Here is a 20,368-nt window from a genome sequence, read left to right as displayed (position 1 = left end):
GGTTGGTCTTTTCGCGGCTCCGGGTACCACTTAACCATATTAGACATGCTCCCAGGCAAAGCCATCAGTTGCCACCTCAGGAGATGACCCGCACATGCTACCAAAGCTAATAAATACCAGCTGATGCGGGGAACATGCCAGCTGCGCTCCTAAGGCTCGGGAGCGGACAAAGAACAATACAAGCCACGGGCCAGGCCAGGATTTCACACATTACGCCCACCCAGGCGGAGACCGTGAGAAGCGCTACCTAAGCTCAGAGCTCAAGAGAAAACGGTCCGTCCAGATGGGAGCTGCACCACGTGCGCTTGCAAAGCGCTGCCTAACAAACGAGGCAAGCGTTGGCAGCCTAGGGATGGCTGTGTGTTGCCGGCCAACGAACGGACCCCCACCTTGAAGAACCGCTTCCGCAGCTGACGGGGACCGAGGGCTGCTGCAAAACCGGACGGCGTGCACGGCGCCCCCGGCGAAGCGAGCGCGGCAGCCGCGCGCAGGCAGAACCGTGGCCTCTTGTGTTTACGCCGCAGAGCCAAAAAAGACTTGCCAAAGCTCGGGTGGGAGGAGGCAGCTATCGCGAAGGGGCCACCTGGAGAAAGGCCACCTCGAGGAGGGTTCGACCGCGATAACCACCCATTTCTACCGGACCCAGATCCGACGGTAAGGATTCCCGCGGCTAAGCCGCAGGCCGCCCTCCAGGTTTGCCCGCGCCGCGGGCACCGACCAAGCAGCAGAGGGTCTGCGAGCCACCAGCCGCCCAAGAGACTCACTCGTTTGCTCAGGCCCTCCAGTTAGCGCAGGGCGGTAACCGCCGACCTGCTGCGAGCACGAGCAGCGCACCTTAAAACGGGCAGGCGGCACTTCGAGCCTCAGCGCTAGCGCGAGGCGGGCGGCCGGTGTGGGCGGGAAAGGAAACCCCAGCTGAATAATCGCATGGGAGCAGCTAGCTCGCTCGCAGAGCCCCGATTAGATGACAGATGGCTCCGAGCAGGGGTCGGACAAGTCTCTGAGTGAGGTCTCAGACCAGGACGGAGCTGGAGAGACCTCTCCTCTCCCCAAGCCCTTTGCTCTTCAAGTTCTCCAAAGCGCCTAAACTGATCTAGAACAATACCCAGAGCTCTCACAAGCCCAGACCGCACTGAAAAAGACCCGGAAATGCAGGTCATTACGCAAACTGTGACTTGGGGACTTCTGAAAAGTTTACCCGGGTTATCTACTGTCCCCTAAGGTGGCAGGAGCCAAGCTATGCTAAACCAGGAAAGACTTTTCCGGCTGGTTGTCAGCCTTGCTTTCCAGACAAACGTGGCTGGAAGGGAAAGGGGGAGGATTCAGGGAAGGAAGAAAAGCGGCAGGGCAAACCCGTAGAGATGAAAGCACAAGATACGTTCCTGCCAAACAGCTGCCCGCACAAAAGTCTCTTAACGACGCTAAGGTACATATCCAGAGTTAACGCATCTGGCCAGAGCGCTCTCTGCCGCTACCACCGTCTCATTTTTAATTGAAAAACAGCCTTAAATTGGGCAACTGCGTTGAACGTCTCCAGCTGCAGTCGCTGGCAGGTCAGACGTTCTCCGGCGGGATTTCTCGATCGCCGTTTGAGCTGACGCCCAGGGGAGTTACTGCGGCCCGCCTCCTCCAGTCCCTCCGCCCGTACGGTCTACGGCCCGACTGCTCTCCCCGCTTCCCTCCCTGCTGAACCTACGGTACCGCCTGCAGGCTGGAAGTCTGCTGGGAAGCGGCAAGGGCAGGAGCAGCACCGGTTTCCAGGACTCGAGTAAGGCAACCTCTTCACGAAGAGGGCTGCTAAGAACCACTTCCTGGTGCTTTTTAAAAACCTGCTCGTTCCACGTCCCCTTATACTGTATTTAACGGCTCTGTCAGGGCCACAGCCGGAGCGGAGACACCGGCTCTCCTCCTGCTCTCCGCTGCGGCTGCAAGGAGGGGCAGCTTAGGAACCAGCCGGCGTCCCGCTCTTAAGAGGGATATATACTTTGCTCTTCTACTGACCGAAGCAGAGGTAAGGCTGGTCCTGTTTTTACGTTTCAAGAAGCCGTGCAGCAGTGTAACAAGCTTCAGGAAGTCGAATGTTAGTAGCGGTTGAACCCCAGTCACCTACAGCAGCAGCACGCAGCTCCACCCAGCAAAGCTCACCTTCTGAGCACCCGAGAAAGCGTGGTAGAAGCAGGAAACGTATGTCATGATGGCCTTCTCATCGGGCCTGAGAGTGCCTACAATATCTGCGCAGAGAGAAAGGGAGGAGAAAGGGTGAAGGAGCAGCACAGGAATCTCCAAACCCCTCGAGCATGCAGCGGAGGGGAACAAGCGCTTGCTTAGGACCGGAATCCAAACCAGAGCTGGCTGACGGGGTTGTTTTCGCCGCTGTGCTTCCTTTGCTTTACGGCCCAGCCTCTTTGAGAGCGCTGAGGCCTTGTTTTCAAGACATTAGCTACCGAGTCTCATCAGGCAGCTTTACCAAGCTCGCAGAAGTTTGTTTCCGCCCCAGGTTATTACCAGGTTGGCGCCCTGCCTGTTACTTGGCCTAGCTGCTCTGGCACGAAGTTACAGATAGAATCAGGGAAGCCAAGCAGCTTTTTAAACCCGCGTGAACAAACTGAGGTTTGATTCCCAGTCAACAAGAGACAACGGCCATCTGAAAGAGAAGTCGAATGAGTGTAGGATGCCGCAGTTGGGAAATGTTACAGCAAGATGGACACAGCCGCCTCCGGTACCTTCTGAGCCCCAGAAAAGGCATGGTAGAAGCTTGACACATAGGTCATGATGGCTTTCTCATCAGGGCGGGCTGTGTTGACAATGTCTGCAAGTGAACAACAAGGGTTAGATCGAGAAGGGGGTACTCGCTTCCTAACGTGAGCCAGACTCGCTCACCAAGCTGCGTCTAGCGCCACGTCTAGAAGCCAGCTAGCTCTTCTTTATGCTGGAATCCCACAAACAAGCAGCTCTTAAAAGCCAGCTAAATACACCTGTGCAGGCAGAAGAGCGTGTTAAAAACAGGTCCTGTTACGTTCAACAACCCCCCCAGCCCTGAGCGAGGCTGGCCACCAGCGTCTTCCCTCTGCGCCCCAAGGGGGTAGATTTTCCATCAGAACTTGGACATTAATCGCACGGGTAGGAAAGCACCCTTTGGCTATGCGTTAAAGCCTGAAGCGCCTGGACAGCTTACCCTCCGCATCCAACATCTTGGGGATGTCCAGGTATTTCTCTGCCACTTCGAAAGCGTTGTTCAGGTTTGTCACAGGGTCGTCCTAGGAAGAGAGGGAAAAAAAGCTGCTGAAGACGCCGTCCACGTGGATCGCGGCTTCAAAAAGCGCAGAAGTGTTGCAACAGCTTGGCCACACGCATCTCTAACGCAAAGATCCCCCGGAAAGCAGCAGCTGTTTTCTGAATCTCTATCGGTTTCCCATTCCCCCCTCACGGAGAAGACACAGAGGAAGTTTTAAGATTTGTCAATCTTCCCTTCTCCCGCTGAGGCAGTGAGGCAGGGGGACTGAAGGGCAACCCCGCTTCTCTGTCAGCCCAAAGCTCAGTATCTGGAGGAGAAAAGCAGCAGAGAAGAGACTCTACTACCACGGCGTTTTACCTTTCTGAGCTTGTCGTATTCAATGAGCTCGGGTCTGTGCCTGTGGATCAAGGCATTGAAAGCAAGACCATCTTTCCAGCTGCAAGAGAAGAGGAGAGCGTGAGATTGCTGTTGCAGCGCAGGGGTTAAATCCACACCACCAACGATGACTGCGGAGCACTGCGTAAACGGTCCCCGACATACCCCTCCTGTCTCGGCCCTTCTACTGTAAATCAGTAAACTGGGGCGGGGGGGAAAGTATAAATCACGCATCTTCCTCAGATCTAGCCTCGAAAACCTCTCCTGGAAAGGCAGCCCAGAGAAGGGGCAGATATTTCAGACGTAACCGCAGCAAAAATACGCGTGAGTTGCATTTTCCCTTCCAGCTGAGCCATGCTGAAAGCTTCTCCTGCGTAACGGAAGGCCACCAAATATTTCCAAGAAGCCTCCAAGGCCAAAGGAGCAGGACTAACCTCTTCCGAAGCGTGTACCGGAGCAGGTCTCCAAGCTGAGACACCCCTAACAGCCTTCCGGAACGGTTACCTGATGTGGAAGTTCTGCACGTTGACGTTCTTGTAAGGGGCTGTCTTCCTCTGACACCACAGCAGCAAGCCTTCCTTCGCAGAGGTCTCTGCAAGGGACACAACAGGTCAGGGCTTTACCGCGGAGCCGCTCTTCCCAGGCACAGCTTAGCAATTTAGCAGAACTAAGAAGAGAGCCCGTTAGCGTCTGAGAATCGTCCCCTGCCAAAGGGACGCAGCCCAGCCGGTTTCACGGCCTTGTGAGCGAGCAGCACAGGGAGGCAGGTTGCGTTGAGTTAATGATGCTTTCCGCAGAGCGTATTTCACCGAACTCGTACGGGCGCACGTACGTACCCCTGCCTCTTACCTTCCACAGAGATGTCCTGAATAGCAAATCTGAGGATAATTGTCCATATCATGCCCAGTGTCATCTTTGCGTTACCATCTACGATCTCTGCGAACAAAAGGGAAAGCCGGACACTCAGCTCCCGGTGGCTGGAGACAGCAGATGTCCCTTCCCGTCTACACGTGCCAGGGGAATGATTTCAAGAGGCACTAGAGTAGAGCGCCGTCAAAGGCGGCCTGCTACTCTTCAGAGCCTCCACGGCAAGCCAAACGCCAAGACTGCTCTGTAAGCACGTCTAGAGAGACATTTATTGCTTTGTGGCTTACAAAAACTCAAGAGCTAAGAGCTCATGAGAACGTCCAGAGGACGGGAGAGCACTTCAGCAGAGGACGCCTGGAGACTAACCTGCTACTGCCCGGTCTGAAACCAGGCCACGCCATTTCTCACGTGGCAAACAAGCAGCACAAAACAGCTCCTTCCTCCCGTCCCGCTTTCTTTCAGGTACTGAGGAGCAAGGCAGGAGCAGCACTCACGACGCCTGGAACCCAGGTTGGTGCCCGCTCCACGCTTTGCTCTCACCGCTCGCCTTAGCCGGGTATTTAAGGAGCTAAGGGGTGAGACAATTCAATGGTTCACAGCTCGCTCGTCGCCCACCACGCGACGGATCCTCGCCCCGAGTCTTTCACGACCAAATAAGTCCCGCTGCAGAGCAGCCGTCCTCCGCAAAAGGAAGACGTTCTCCAAACGCCGTTTCGCGATGGCGCGAACAAGCCGGCGCCGAGCGCTGCGCCCGGCGCCGCGCTGCCTTCGAGCGCAACCTCCCTCGGCCCTCCGCGCGGTCCGCGTCCTCAGCGCCCCGCAGCGACGTCCGCGCCATCCCACGCTGACTCGGCCGCAGCGGTGCAGGGCGGAGGAGAGCGGCGTGCTCGTTTCCAAGGAAAAGAGCCCGGCATCGCCTCCTGGCCAGCCAGCAGCTAGAAGGTATTTACTTGAACAAGCAGATGTGAAATTTCTCATGTCTCGAGCGACCAAAACCTCCCCCAAAATAAGCGTGGGGGGGGGGGAAGGGATTAAGCCGAGACACTCAAAGAGCAGTTGTCTGCAACAACCGTTCAGCTGACGCGTGGGAGACCGCGGTGGATAAACCGACTGTTGTAACTCTACCACACCCTCGCATCGCCTGTTTTAACGTGGCACCGGTTGGGGCACGCACCAGTTTCAGGAAGAGTCAGGCTTCTCCGGCGGGAAAGCGACGCCAGCCGACGGACTTCAAAGCCGTAAGCTCAGCGCGAGCCGCCGTACTCGAGGCTCCTCAAACTGGCTTTGCAAGGTAAGCCGCTGCCAAACGGGGCTGAACAGCCTCGTTCCCTGGCCGACGCGACGGCGGAAATCCACTCAGGAGCTCCAAAACGGGCCCCGCGTTTTGTCAGCGACCAAAGACATCCGAAGGCAGGCGTTACACGCTCTTAATCGACCGAGCCAGTTCAGCGTTATACCCGGTCGCTGCACAGAAAGACGGTCTACGCCCCGCCGGGATAATCTTCCTCCAAAGCCTCAGCGCGGCCCTTCGGGGCACAGGGAAACCTCGGAGCAAGGCGGAGAGCCGGAATTAAACTCTGTAGTTAACTAGCTTCTCTTGAGCTGGCAGATTTCGCGGCCTGCCCGAGCGACGGCGCCGCGTGTCCTGCCACGCGGGCTCCGGGGAACGAGCCGCTGCGTCTCCGCGCCGGGGCTCACGCCTGCTCCGCGAATCCTCGAAGCTCGCTGCTTCAGCGCACGCGAAGTTTCAAGCCGGTTTCCAAAAGAAAAGCCCCGGCGAGCGGCGCTCCAGCCAGCAGACACGCTCTGCTTGTTGTGCAACTTGAGAGACACTGAAGCAAAGGTTTTCGGGTCTGTGTAAGCAGGTGGTTGTTATATTGGCAGGCCAGATAAATACAGCTGGGACGGAGGCAGAGCCGGGGAGAACCACGCGGCTAAGGAAAACCCGAGATCCTCATCTGACGGCAGGATTTTTTGTTTTTTAAACCGTAACAATTTCCCTGCCGGGACGTATACCTGGCGAGGTTCAAAGGAACGCCAGGCAGAGAGATTTGGAACAATGCAGGTACAAACACGTGGCTTTTTTGGCGACTGCTTGTTGTTTCTGATCCAACCGCTAATGGCAATCGGTCAAAGGCAGTAGCGGGCACCCACCTGACGAGCCCTCGAGAAAGTCAAGCCTTAAACTGATCGCTAAACCTCACTGACTGCAGGCAAAAAAAACCCCGCGCACCTAAAGCCCCTCCAGATCACCTCTGCAACGTGGCCTCCCTCTGGGTTAGCCAGGAGCCCAGCAGAGGGGAAGCTCACGCTTTGCTTAAAAAGCCTCGCTTAGCGCAAGACAGGCCTCGAGCTTGGGGCAGGCTGGAATAAACCACGGCTCCCGACGAGCCCAGCGAAACCGCGTTGTGCAACAGCTTCCCCGGAATCGCCCCGACCCTGGAGGGGGAGGCGCCACCGCCTTCAACCTTCGATCTCCAACGCAGCGAGCAGGATTCGGGGCCTCCTCGGTGCCTCCTGGACCGTCAACATCGCCGACGACGGCCGAGGAAGGGTAAGGCTGCCTGGGAGCTTGCGCTTCGGCGGCGCCACGCGCGGTTGCGAGACCGGTAGCTCCTGCCGGCTGACCGAGCTGCGGACCGGTCCCTGAGCTCCCTGCTTTTCTCGGACCTGGTAGCCCAGAGCGCAGGCAGACGTTTCACGCTTCGGAGACGACGAGCCTACGCCGACACAGACGCTGCTCGTCTCGGCGGCGATTTGGCCGCGAACGACGCCGATTCCCAGAGCCGTGACTCGCCTGCCGCCCGGGGAACAAGGTTCAAAATCCAAGTTCTGCTGGGCTTATCGCTCAAACCGCGCTCGGGCGTTGTTTGCACGTCTCTCAGGCGCCAGCGGCGGGTCCCTGCACCGGCTCGTTTCTCCGTCGGTTTGGTTATGCAAGCGTGCGGTGTCGCTCCGCAGGGCAGCGCGTCACACGTGACACGAACGAGCCGCTGCCGCCGAACCTGCCCGTTACGTAGCGCGACCTGGACGTCTAACGGCCCGAGGAGCCGAAAACGAGCCGTCGAGAGGCGCTGGAGGCCCAAACAAACTCACCTTCGGCTCCTATGGAGACCAGCTTGACTCCTTTGCTAGCTATGAAATCGAGGGCTTTGTTCACGTTGTTGATTTTGTGCACTCTCATTTTCCCCCGCTCTGGTTTTGGCAGTCGTTCTCCTGAAACAAGAAAAGAAACCAAGAGGGTCAAAAGCTTTAGTTTGAGGTAAAAGCTAAAGAGCATCAAGGAAGACAAGGCAGACGAGCCCTTTAGCACAACGCTGGGACAAAATCCTTGCTTTTAGGTATTTCTGCTCGTTTCTGCTACAAAAAACCCGCAAGTAACGGGCTTCCAGCACAGGGCAAGACCTCCTCCCGTCCTTCTACGGAACAGCGCAGCTTCTGCAACGAGGTTTTAGCAAGCGGCTGGCAGCGAGAGCATCTGTTGGTACTGCGGAGCGGCGGGCGTACAACCGGTGCGGAGGCCAGCGGGCAGGAGGGAGAGGGGGCTGCGTGAGGACGGCCCGAAAACGGAGCGCGGGACTCACCCGAAATCACCTCCAGCAGCAGCATGAGCTTGAGGCCGTCGCGGAAGTCCTCGTCGATGTTCTCGATCTGCGTGCCAGCCTTCCTCAGGTGGGAGTTGCACCAGGCCGTGAACGTCTGGAAGAGCAAGACGCGGAGGGGAGGGGAGACTTTTTGGGGGCCGAACGCTGCAAAGGAAGGTGAAAGCCCAGAGGGACAGTAAACCCGTTTCGGGCCGCTCTGAACCGCCGCGTGAAGCGGCCGCCTCGGGCTTTTTCGGTCCCCCCACCGCCGCCGCCGTCGTGGGCGAACTCACCGGTTTCGGGGGTTACGTCGGCGAGAGCGCCGGGGACGCATCCGGGGCATCCCGAGCGCGACCGCTCCAGCTCCCTGCCCCGCTTTTCGCTAGCCCGCGCCGCTCCTGCCCTCCCTGCTTCGACAGCCGCCGCCGGCCCCGCTCGGCCACAAACTCGCCGCTGAATCGGCGGCGGCTTTTCTTCCGGGGCGGGGGGGAGCGGGGGCCGGGCTCGGCGGGCCGCGCGCTCGGGAAGCGAGCGGCCGAGCCCGCGGCGCGGCAATGAACGGCGAGCATTGTTCGGCGGGCTGAGCTCACGGCCGGGGAATGCCGCGGCCACGGCTTTTAACCAGCCGTTCGTCCGACGAGGACGGCGGCGGCGGCGGCGGGGGGGGGGTTTCTCGGTGCTTCGCGAGGGCCGACGGGGCAACAGAGCCGGGGACGAAACCAGGCGAACTATCCCGATCCGGCATCTCGGGGCCGGGACGCCGCCGAGACCGCGGGGAATCTCTTCTGCGACGGCCGCTCGGGAGCCGCTGCCCGTCGGCGCCCTCCCGATCCCCCCCCCCAGCTCTTTTTCGGGGGACCCTTCCCGCCGGGCGACGGTCCCCGCGCGCTTTGGAGGCCTTCCCCTGCAGGCAGAGGCGGACTGTAGTCCGCCGCGACAGGCGGACGCTGGCGGGGACCGAAAGAGCCCGAGCCGGCCGCTTGTTTACTCGGGGAAATTTATGGGCAGAATCCTAGCGGTATTTTTCCATTAGTTCAGCCCGGATAAGAAATAACCCGGCCTTAAAAAAAAAAAAAAGCATCTTTATTTAGAAGCCGACCGCCATGGGGTCGGAGGGGTAAAAAAAAAAAAACCCCAAAACACCCGGCGCGAGCGCGACCCCGGCGCCTTGGGCCTCCGCCGCCGGGTCGGTAGCCGAAGGGAGGAAGGAGGACGCGGCGGGGTTCTCCGCTCCGTCCGCCCTCCCGCTCGGGAACGGGGTTAGCGCCCGGCGGGGGAAACGCTTTGGACCAGCGCCGGGAGGAAGAGGAGGGCGGCTGCCGAGGCGCGAAGGGCCAGGCCGGGTTTGGGAGCAGCCTGGGCTAGCGGCCTCCTCTTCCTCCTCCTCCTCCCCTTTGGCAGAGCGGCCAACATTGTCTTTAAGAGCCCGCGCAGGAAGTTCGTCAAGGCAGGAAAGTCGTGCCTGCGCCCCGAGCTACCAACCTGCTCTTAGGTGTCTCGGAGGCTAGAGAAAGCCGCGGCGAGGGAGGGATTGCTCGAGGGGAGCTGGCGGAGGGAGGGAGGCCGGCGCGCGAGCTGGGCTCCGCGGGATCGCGGCCGGTCCCGAACGGAGGAGGCAGGCAGATGCCAGGGTGGCGCCGACACGGGGCCGGAGAGAGCCGGAGCGGTTCGGCCCAGCTCCTCCGCCGCCAGGTCTGCCAACAACGCCGTTGGGGAAGAACCCAAGGCGGGGGGGGAAACCCATCCATCCCCCAAGCGGGGGACACGAGGTTTTTAATTTCAAAGGGATCCTAAGGAGCATCTCCGGAGGCAGCGGCCGCCCAGCTCCCGGCGGGACGGGGCAAGCCACCTACCCCGTCCTCCTCCAGCTCGCGCCAGCCGGCGCAGACGCCCCGAAACGTTCCTCCTCCCACCCCCCGGGTATGCAGAAAGCACCCCAGAGGGGCAGTTGGCCTCAAACCGCCTCTGCAGTTCGAGTAGAGCGACGGGGCAGGGGCCGGGCACGGCCTGCCCGCGGCCCTCCGCCTCGACTCGCTTGTCGTTCTCCTGTAAATTTTTTTTCCCCCTAATTTGCTGCTACCGACCGAACGAGGAAGAGGCCGGGCCGAGGAGATTCTCATCATTCTTTGCCCTTATTAGGCTCTTGACTCGATTGTTTGGGGAGACGGAGGCGAACTCCGAGCAGAAAAGCGGCAGCAGGAAACGGCCTTTCGGCGCTGGCGAGGGGGAGGAGAGGGCGACGGAGGCCGGGGCCCCGGCGGCGCTTAAAACAAAAGCCGCGGAGGAAAGTTTCTTTCCTGCTGCGCGGCTCGGGGCCGCTCGCATCCTGCCGGCTGAGAGCAAAACCCCGGACAGAAGGAGCGACTCAAGGCGAAGGCCGCGAGCGAGCGAGGGTTTTCCCCTCTTTAGCTGCCTTCTCTCGACCCGGGGCCGGTTTCGGATGCCGGCGGGTTCAAGGGCGCCGGCGGCAGGGCGCGAGCCCCAGGGCTGCGGGGAGAGGACGGGGTCCTCGGCCGCGCGGGGGTTTCTCGGCTGCTTCCACCGCGGCCGATGCCCGCGGGTTAAAGAGTCCCGCTTACCAGACTTCTGGTTTTAAGCCAAATTTAAAAAAAAAAACAAACAACCACACAACAAAACCCACAGGGAAATTATATATATATAAAAAAAAGAGTTATCACTGGAGGTGAGTCACGGCCGGAGACGTACGCGGCGTACTCGCCTTCCTGGGCGGACGAGGAGCGCTGCGAGCCGGCACACCTCTCCCCGGCCGGGCCGCCGTCTCCCACGCCACGTCCCCAAGCCAGACGCACCGAAACCCCACGTCCGCAGCTGGTTCAAAAACACTAAACACACGTGTCTCCGCGCTCCCAAATATTCAGCGTGTACGGCCTTTGCGGAAGATTTCCCCCCCCACCCCGCTCCGCCGCCTCCCAGCGGCACATTTCTAGAGCTAAATATAAGTCCCTGCAAGAGTTTGCCCCATTAGGTCATGGGAAAGTAAAGGTAATCCTCTGCTCTCTCCAGCTGCGAAGGCAGCAAGGTACTTGAAGCCTTGGGGTCGCTCGCAAAGCGGAGACGCAAAGTCTGGATTTAGGTCGCACGCAGCACGGCAGGAAGACGAGCGGGACTTTGAACCGAGGCCCACAACTTCAGCCGGTCCCTTTCCGGTCCCTCCGGAGTTTGGAGAAGCGCTAAGGAAAGCCAGAGCGCCGCCGGACCGAGCGCCAGGAGCCGGCGCAGCAATAGCCGAGCTCAGGCTCACGTCCCAGAAGGGAGAAGCAAGCTCGTCGGGTTGCCGGCAGCTCGCTTCCCCCGAGAGAGGGGGGACGCGCCGGATGTCAGCTAACCTCCGGGGGTGACAACCTTAACCAGAACGGACCGGAGGGACCGTGGGAACGCTCAAACCTCGTCCCTTCCTCGGCACTCGCTCTACCTGCTCCACGCAGCGCGGCCCGTGCTGCCGCTCTCCTGCCCCTCCGCGCTAGCGACAGGCTCCGGCCCGGGATAGAGTAAAACCAAACGCGTTTATGGCCCTTTCCGCTCTGGCCGCGCAGGGGTTCGGGCTCACGCGCGCTGTCCTCCGCCTGCCGATCTAGGAAAACGCAGAAGGGTACGGTTAAAAAGACCGCTAGTGCCAGAGGTGCCCCGGATCTTAACAGCAGCTTAACTTGCTGCAAACGCACCCCCCAACCCCCCCCCCCCCCAAAAAAAAAAAGGGAGAGAGAGAGAGGAGAGGGCCGTTGCTGCAGGCTCCCCGACCAGATGGAGGAATCAACGCTTCTCTATTCTCGCGGCTCCACCAGACCTCAGCGTCCCGCCGGCAGAAGCCGTCCGAGCGCCGTTTCGAGCCTCGGAGAAGGCTCAAGGGCCCGGACAACACCCTCCGCCAAGGCTGAGGCCGGCAGCTGTCCGGCCGGCGGTCAGTCCGCGCCGGCCTGCCTCTCGGGAAGTCCGTCCGTCCGTCCGGCCGTCCGGCGCTGCAACAGGTACTTGCAGTTCCGGGGAACCCGCCTTAGGGCTCAAACCCCCTCCGGGGCCCAACCTGCGCTTTCAGGGGAAGTTTTTCTCCCGGATCCCGCCGGCCGCTCGGCACCGCCTTCGCCCCGCGGTGACAGCCCCGGGTGCCACCCACGCTTTCTTTCGGGGCAGCAGGTATCGCAACGCTGCCTTGCCTTCCAGCGCAACACGGGGTGGGGAGGAAAAAAAAAAAATGACTTACGTGGTTGCAACCAACATTTTCCCAAGCCAGTAGCAAGCATCCGCCCCTCCCCGCGGCGACTTGGACACCCTCAGCCCGCGTCTGTCCCCTCGGCGTCATCCAATTGGCACGAACGTGCCGTTGTCGTCAGCAGATAAGCAGTCAATAATCAAACTTTGATGTCAAGTCGCCTCGGTAGGATTAAGCGGATGAAATCTCTCGCCGGAGAATCACAAACTTCCCCCCCCGCCGCCGGCTCCACGAGCCCGATCGATTCCGGCTACCGCCGCGGCGCTCGAGCCGGACGTTTTGGTGGGACCCCAGCGTCGGGCGGCTTTTCCAGGCTCGCGCTTCCCCGCATCGATCGAAGGCGAGCGCGGGGTCAGGGCTACGCTTTCCCCGCAAAGAACGGCCCCCGGCGCAAAGGCAGCGGCGACGGGGAAAAACCAGGGCCGTTTTTACGGCGGCAGGTGAGCACGAGGAAGCAGGAGGGCGGAGGCTGGAAGCCTGCAGAGCACTGTCCTCCCAAGGAGGGTTTGAAGGCGGACGCGCTCCGGGCGTCAGGCTTGGCTGGGCCACGAGCCTGAAAGATGTCAAACCTAAGCCAGCGGGAGCTGAGGGCTCTCGGCAAAGCGCGAGATGTTTTCCTACGACACCGGCCGTTTGCCTTTGGAGAGGAACCAAGGATCTCGAGGGAGCAGTTGAGAAGCGGCCGCTCCTAGATCACGGCGGTACTCCCCCAAAACTCACGAGCGGGCCGACCTGGCGGAGGCGAGGAGAGGAGCGAAGCCCCCGCTGGGCTAGGATTAAGCCCTCTGGTCCGTTCGCGTCCTCCCTCGGAGCCTGTTCTCCAGGGCCAGCCCTAGCTTCTCCCTCTCCGAAGGGGAGCCGCTTACATCCGCTTAATCCCCTCTTTAGAAGTTTTGCGTGTACGCTTGTTTTAATCTCGGCCTTCACTTGGCCCGAGGGTTTAAACCTTGGGTTTACGAGCACGGAACAAAAAAAGAGCTCGGGTATCTCAGCCTACGAAGGTAGCAACTCCCAACGAGCGCTCGCAGCCGGGCCGGGCAGGGGGAGTCGGCGGAGGACGGGGACGGCGCGCCGTTAACCCGGCGGCCAAGCCGAAGCCAAGCAAGACGTGAACCAGCCTCAGCCATCGGCCCGGCGTCGTAAACGCGCCGAGGCCCCAAAGCCAAAGGCGACGAGCGAGCTGCTGGTAACAGCTCGTTGAAGGCGGCGGTAAGTTTGGCACGGGAAGGCAACGCGCTAACTAAGCTGAAGGCAGGAGGGAGCAAACCCGGGCTGCGGAGCCGCGAGCGCGAGACGGTCCGGCGAGAAAGCGGCCCGCGCGCCCTGTGAAACGGGGCTCTTCCGAGACGCTCCCGCTACGGCAGCGCAGGAGACGGCGCGCTCAAGGACGCGGTGTTCGGGCAGGGTTGTTTTCCCCGCTATCGCCCCGTACGGAAGTCGGGAGCGGGCAGGCCGGCCCAGGGCTGCGTCCTGGCAGGGCTTTGCTTTCTTTGTTTTGTTTTGTTTGCTCGTGCTTGGAAGGAGGCGCAGAGGATGCGGGCAGATTTCGCCCTGCTGTTCGAGTCACATAGCTGAGATTCCAGGAGAGAAACCCCAGGGACCGGACGCATACCAGCAGCGAAACCGCGACCGTTCGGACGGCTCGTATATACGCGCGCAGCCACGTACCGACCGAACAGCGGCGGCCGGCCCTTTGCCGAGCCGCGGGAGCACGCCGTGCCCTTTCGCGCCGGGCGCTCCGGCGCCGTCGGGCCTCGCGTTAATCCTCGGCAGAGCCCGCTGAGCGCTCGGGCACGCCGCTTTCGCTCCGGCGTCCCCCGCCGGCCTCGATCGGCTCTCGCCTTTCCGCGGCACGTAGGGAAGGACAGGCCCGTACGCGGCACTCGCCGCCAACAAAGCGCAAACGAGACTTGTTTGAACAGCGGGAGCCGCGACTCCCGGGCCGCGGCTCGAGGCTGCTTCCCAGCCGCACGGCACAGCGCTCCCCCCGTGATTTCACCGACTGCCGCCTCCCCGCTGCGTCCTTCCACGTCCTTACGGCAAATATAAGTTTCAATTCTACTTCCTGGCTGGTTTTCCTACGAGCCTTTCCCCCCCCAACCCCGCCGCCCCGACCAGGGAACAGATGAGAGCCTCCACGGTTTCCATTTCAGCACAACAGACGTCCAAACAATCTTTGCCCAGAGGTTCAGCTGCTGCCTCACCCCCTTCCCGAAGTCAAGGGTCGTCTCGGAAGGGATGTCTCGGTAAGAGGGACGTCGGCGGCCCTCCCGCCCTTTGCTTTCTCAGTCGTACCAGCTGCAGAAGGACCCTTCCCCAAGAGGCGAATGCGTTCATTTGAAGATTTACAGAGTCCTCCCGGCACCTGCAGAGGAAGCGGTTCTAACCGCTTATACCCCTCTTTCAAGAGCGAGGAGCGGGACCCTCTTGGAGCTTCACCCTGCCGTCGCGGAGGCCTCGGGGCCAGAGGAGAAGCGTGCAACGGAGAGGCCTCGCCGGGATCTGCACGAGAAGGCAACCCCAAACAGAAACACGACTTCCTCCTGCCGCTCTTCCGGTGCGTCGCGTAAGCGTTTTCAGCGAGCAAACTAACAGCCCAGCAGCACAAAGGGATTACGGAGGAGTCGCTTCCCCGGGGGGGGGATTGATCCCCCTCCCAAAAACGCCAATCACTCCGGCAACATCCCCCGTTGTAACCGGTTTGGAGCCCGCGGCTTGATTTACTACCTAACGCCCGCAAGACTAAACAGCTCCGTCGGGGTCATAAGGCATCGCGCTCGGGCCTGAGCCCCGTCTAAACACTGCGGCTTGGTGCCCACGAGAGGAAGACAGAAGGAAGGGGGCTCCGAGAGGCGGCGCCAGCTCGGCCCGGCCAGCGCCAGCGCTCCCGAGAGGCGGCCGGCGCGCCTCCTTCCCGGCCGCCTCGGCGTCGCCCGGGCCGCGGCGGAAAGCGAGCCGCGCGAGACCCGCTCCGCTTGGTTTTCGTCGGCGCCGCCGAGGCGCGCGCGCCCCGTTTCCCGAGCCCGCGAGCTCAGCCTTGGGGCACCTCAGCAGCGCCGAGCGTCACCCCACCCGCAGGGACCTCAAGCTCCCGTTCGCCCAAAACCCTCGCGGGAGCCGCCCGCTGCCATCGCCTCCGACGAGGAGATAGCGCCGGGTCCCCGGCTTGGCTTCCTCCGCCCGTCCCGGCACTTTTTAGGACCTTCTCCTCCCGTCGGGCATTAAGTAACCACCGGGAAGTTATTTTTAAACCGCTCGCTCTCGCCCATCCCCTTATGTCTCGTCTTGCACCAGCCGGACCGTCGCGCACGAGAGAGGCTACCGCGGCCGGACAGGAAGTCCCGCTGTCGCTCCGGCGCCCTGCGCGGCCTAGGTGGGCCGAGACCTCAGATTTCTTTCTTCCCTCCCCAAAACCAGTGCAACTATAGCAACAAAAAAACCCCCAGCGTACACATTTATGGGTTAATACAGCTGCCCGCACCAACACGGCAACTCCTATCGCTTTCCCCAAACCGCTTCCAGGGCTTTTAAGGGCGGCAGGAGAGTAGCATCAGCTTAACGGCGCTGAGGTCATTAAACCCGCATCGCTCGCTAGGTCGGACCTGGCGCGAGGGCACCGGGAGCCAACGGGCTGACAAGGAACAACCTCGGCGGGCGGCTCGGGCCAGGCTCGGCCGCGTCCGCAGCCGGCGGCGCGCGTCGGAAAGCGCTTTAGCCGGGACGGCGCTCGAAGAAGGCCCGAAGGATCAGGCCCCCTCGCCGCGCGACGTGAATAAGGCAAAAAAGAAAGGAAGGAAGAATCAGGGTCTGTTTAAAAGGACGGCCCTGCCCGGCGAGGGGAGTCCGGCCTCCGAACCGCGGCCAAGGCCACGCCGCGCAGGGAAGCGGCCCAGAGACGCTTCCGAAACGGCCGCGTTCAGCCCCGGTCTCAGCCAGCCCGGAGCCGCGCGGACGCGCGCTTGTTACGTTGGGAACGACGCGTTTCCTCGGCAAGTTCCTCCTCCGGCCAACGCGGGAGTCTAAAAATTCCTCCGCCTCCACGGATTCGGCTCCGTAGCCCTTAGCTGCACCTTAAACCAGAGGGCAATTAAGACAATTAACGAAAACGGCAGACGGCCACCTCGCGCTCCCGCCCGCCCGCCAACCTCGAGCCCTTAGCCGGGAGGGACGCGGCGGCCTCGAAGCCCCGCGCTGGGTCGCCGGCGAGTCCCGGCGGCGCCCACCGAACCGCGAGGGCCGGCGGCAGCGCTAGGCGCCCGCTCTGCCTTTCCCCCCCCCGCCCCCAAGGGGGCGGGTGGGATTCGGGACGCGACGAAACGGGCCGGCTCGCCTCGATCGGCGCCAGGGGCTTCGGTACCTGCCGGTTGGTTTTTTAAGTTTTATTCCGCCGTTAAGTTTTTCCGCAAAGAGGTCTCCAGCGAGCGGCCAAACCGCAGCCCTCGCCCGCGGGTTTGGGCGCCCTCCTGGGCCTTCCCCGCTGCCCGAGGCCCCAGGGCGGGATAAAACGCGTCCAGAGGGGAAGGAGCCCGTCCCAAAGGGGCAGCTGAGTCATCGGAGAGCGGGCTATGAATCACGGGCCGCGAGCCCGGGGAGAAGAGGCAGGGCAAAGCGCCGTTCCCCTCGCAGGGCTCTCCTCGTCCTCCTCCTCCTCCTCTTCCTCCTCCTGAGCTGAGGGAGCGACGGTGCAGGAGGACCCCGACCCGCTCCGACGGCGGCGGAGCAGGAGGACCCCGACCCGCTCCGACGGTGCAGGAGGACCCGGACCCGCTCCCACGGTGCAGGAGGAGCAGGAGGACCCGGACCCCGACCCGCTCCCACGGCGCAGGAGGACCCCGACCCACTCCGACGGCGGCGGAGCAGGAGGACCCGGACCCCGACCCGCTCCGACGGTGCAGGAGGACCCCGACCCGCTCCAACGACGGAGCAGGAGGACCCGGACCCCGACCCGCTCCCACGGCGCAGGAGGACCCCGACCCGCTCCGACGGCGGCGGAGCAGGAGGACCCGGACCCCGACCCGCTCCAACGGTGCAGGAGGACCCGGACCCCGACCTGCTCCGACGGTGCAGGAGGACCCCAACCCGCTCCGACGGTGCAGGAGGACCCCAACCCCGACCCGCTCCGACGGTGCAGGAGGAGCAGGAGGAGCCGGACCCCGACCCGCTCCGACGGTGCAGGAGGACCCGGACCCGCTCCGACGGCGGCGGAGCAGGAGGACCCGGACCCCGACCTGCTCCGACGGTGCAGGAGGACCCCGACCCGCTCCGATGGCGGTGGAGCAGGAGGACCCGGACCCCGACCCGCTCCCACGGTGCAGGAGGACCCCGACCCACTCCGACGGCGGAGGAGCAGGAGGACCCGGACCCTGACCCGCTCCCACGGTGCAGGAGGACCCCGACCCGCTCCAACGACGGAGCAGGAGGACCCGGACCCCGACCCGCTCCGATGACGGAGCGGGAGGACCCGGACCCCGACCCGCTCTGATGACGGCGGAGCGGGAGGACCCCGACCCTGACGCGCCCCGACGGCGGAGCGGGAGGACCCCGACCCCGACGCGCCCCGACGGCGGACCCCGACCCCGACGCGCCCCGACGGCGGAGCGGGAGGACCCGGACGCGCCCCGACGGGATTTCGCCCCCTCCCGTCAGCCCGTTTCAAGCTGCCCCTCCCAGCGCAACGCCCAGGACTTTCTCCCCGGCGAAGGAGCCCTGCCTGAGCGCTGGCGCCTCCGTCCCCCGGTGCCCTTTCCCGGCCCCCGCCCCAGCCCAGAGCCTCCCTCGCCGGCACTTCCCCGTTCCTGGCCCAGGCGGATCCTTCGCCAGCGCCTTCCCTTGCCCCCCAGCTGCCGGGGGGGCGGCACACGGGGCGGGAGGCTTCCTGACGCCGGACACGGATTTAAACCAAATAAGATAGAATACAATAAAAAGCACCAGCCACCTTTCTGCCAGGCGAAGGCCGCCTTCCCCCCCCCCCAAATCTCCGAGGGGGGCAGCAGGACCCGCCGGCCTGGGCCTCCCCTCGGCCTCCGGGCAGGCGACCGCCCTCCGTCTCTCCCGGGCTCCCCCCCCCTTCGGACCCTCTCTCTGAGGGGCTCCCTCCCCCCCCCCCTTTCGGACCCTCTCTCTTTCGGACCCTCTCTCCCCCCCCCTTCGGACCCTCTCTCTTTCGGACCCTCTCTCCCCCCCCCCTTTCGGACCCTCTCTCTTTCGGACCCTCTCTCTGAGAGTCTCCCCCCCACTCTTCTCTCTCTTTCGGACCCTCTCTCCGAGGGGTTCCCTCCCCCCCCCCTTTCGGACCCTCTCTCCGAGGGGCTCCCTCCACCCTCTCTCTTTCGGACCCTCTCTCCGAGGGGCTCTCTCCCCCCCCCCCTTCGGACCCTCTCTCTTTCGGACCCTCTCTCCGAGGGGCTCCCTCCACCCTCTCTCTTTCGGACCCTCTCTCTTTCGGACCCTCTCTCCGAGGGGCTCCCTCCACCCTCTCTCTTTCGGACCCTCTCTCTTTCGGACCCTCTCTCCCCCCCCCCCTTTCAGACCCTCTCTCTTTCGGACCCTCTCTCCCCCCCCCCCTTTCAGACCCTCTCTCTTTCGGACCCTCTCTCTGAGAGTCTCCCCCCCACTCTTCTCTCTCTTTCAGACCCTCTCTCCGAGGGGTTCCCTCCCCCCCCCTTTGGACCCTCTCTCCGAGGGGCTCCCTCCACCCTCTCTCTTTCGGACCCTCTCTCTTTCGGACCCTCTCTCCCCCCCCCCTTCGGACCCTCTCTCTTTCGGACCCTCTCTCTGAGAGTCTCCCCCCCCCTTCTCTCTCTTTCGGACCCTCTCTCTGAGGGGCTCCCCCACCTCTTCTCTCTCTTTCGGACCCTCTCTCCGAGGGCCTCCCCCCCCTTCTCTCTCTTTCGGACCCTCTCTCCGAGGGGCTCCCCCCCCTCTTCTCTCTCTTTCGGACCCTCTCTCCGAGGGGCTCCCCCCCCCTTCTCTCTCTTTCGGACCCTCTCTCCGAGGGGCTCCCCCCCCCTTCTCTCTCTTTCGGACCCTCTCTCCGAGGGCCTCCCCCCCCTCTTCTCTCTCTTTCGGACCCTCTCTCCGAAGGGCTCCCCCCCTCTCTTTCGGACCCTCTCTCCGAGGGCCTCCCCCCCCCTTCTCTCTCTTTCGGACCCTCTCTCCGAGGGCCTCCCCCTCCCTTCTGGACCCTCTCTCCTCGGGGCTCCCCCCCTCTCTTCCGGGCCCTCTCTCCTCGCCGCCTCCCCCCCCAAACCCTCTCTCCTCGCCGCCTCCCCCCCCAAACCCTCTCTCCTCGCCGCCTCCCCCCCCCCAAACCCTCTCTCCTCGCCGCCTCCCCCCCACCTTGCGCTGCTGCTTCTCCCAGGCGGGGTCGAGGAGGAGGTCGCGGTCCCAGTCGTCCTCCTGGGCCATGTAGTCGCCGTTGGGCCCGGGCCCGTTGCCGCCATAGGCGTAGGGCTGCCCGGCGCTGTGGTAATCCACCATGGCGCGATCCGCTCCCTCTCCCTCTCCCGCTCCGCTCCGCGCCGACGGGCTCTGCGGGCCTCCCGCCCCCCCGCCCCGCCCCGCGCGGGCACTGCGCCTGCGCACCTCCGGCCCGCCGCCCCCGCCCGCGCACTGCGCCTGCGCGCCGCCGGCCCCGCCTTCCCGCCCGCGCACTGCGCCTGCGCGCCGCCGGCCCCGCCTTCCCGCCCGCGCACTGCGCCTGCGCGCCGCCGGCCCCGCCTTCCCGCCCGCGCACTGCGCCTGCGCGCCGCCGGCCCCGCCTTCCCGCCCGCGCACTGCGCCTGCGCGCCGCCGGCCCCGCCTTCCCGCCCGCGCACTGCGCCTGCGCGCCGCCGGCCCTCGCCCCGCACAACCCTCCAGCGCCACCTGCCGGCGTGCTCCGGCACCGGGGCGATCGCGCATGCGCATGGCGCTGCACCCCCCCATGGGAGCAGGACTCGTTAATATTCATGAGTGGGGCGTGGCCAGGCACGGAAGGGCGGGGCTTCACCCCCCCCCCCCAAAAAAAAGTAGTGCCATGCCCCCCTCTCCCTGCCCACAAAACAAGGGGCTCGGACAGCATCAGGACATGGCCCCCAG

At 63.3% G+C, this 20,368-nt stretch overlaps 1 protein-coding gene across 5 annotated transcripts in view; it reads right to left on the bottom strand.

The window, feature by feature from the left end:
- The window catches only part of ACTN4 (actinin alpha 4), a 31,256-nt gene extending 11,411 nt beyond the window's left edge, over positions 1 to 19,845 (bottom strand). The window contains exons 1-8 of one of the 5 annotated variants that reach the window (XM_068910382.1): positions 19,628 to 19,845; positions 8,062 to 8,176; positions 7,574 to 7,693; positions 4,460 to 4,546; positions 4,115 to 4,202; positions 3,593 to 3,671; positions 3,176 to 3,257; positions 2,146 to 2,231 (exon numbers count right to left, since the gene is read on the bottom strand). In XM_068910382.1, coding sequence (XP_068766483.1) covers positions 2,146 to 2,231; positions 3,176 to 3,257; positions 3,593 to 3,671; positions 4,115 to 4,202; positions 4,460 to 4,546; positions 7,574 to 7,693; positions 8,062 to 8,176; positions 19,628 to 19,768 — 798 coding nt within the window. In that variant the 5' untranslated portion in view covers positions 19,769 to 19,845. Of the gene's footprint in view, positions 1 to 2,145; positions 2,232 to 2,723; positions 2,810 to 3,175; positions 3,258 to 3,592; positions 3,672 to 4,114; positions 4,203 to 4,459; positions 4,547 to 7,573; positions 7,694 to 8,061; positions 8,177 to 8,354; positions 8,506 to 19,627 lie in introns of those variants that run through there. The other 4 variants (XM_068910381.1, XM_068910379.1, XM_068910380.1 and 1 more) reach the window with 4 other exon arrangements.
- Between the last annotated feature and the right edge of the window lie 523 nt (positions 19,846 to 20,368).

This window comes from Struthio camelus, chromosome 16 (assembly GCF_040807025.1).
Source record: "Struthio camelus isolate bStrCam1 chromosome 16, bStrCam1.hap1, whole genome shotgun sequence".
In the NCBI taxonomy this organism is placed as follows: Eukaryota; Metazoa; Chordata; class Aves; order Struthioniformes; family Struthionidae; genus Struthio; species Struthio camelus.
Note: the sequence above shows the minus strand (reverse complement) of the source record. Positions and strands in the feature narration are given on the sequence as shown.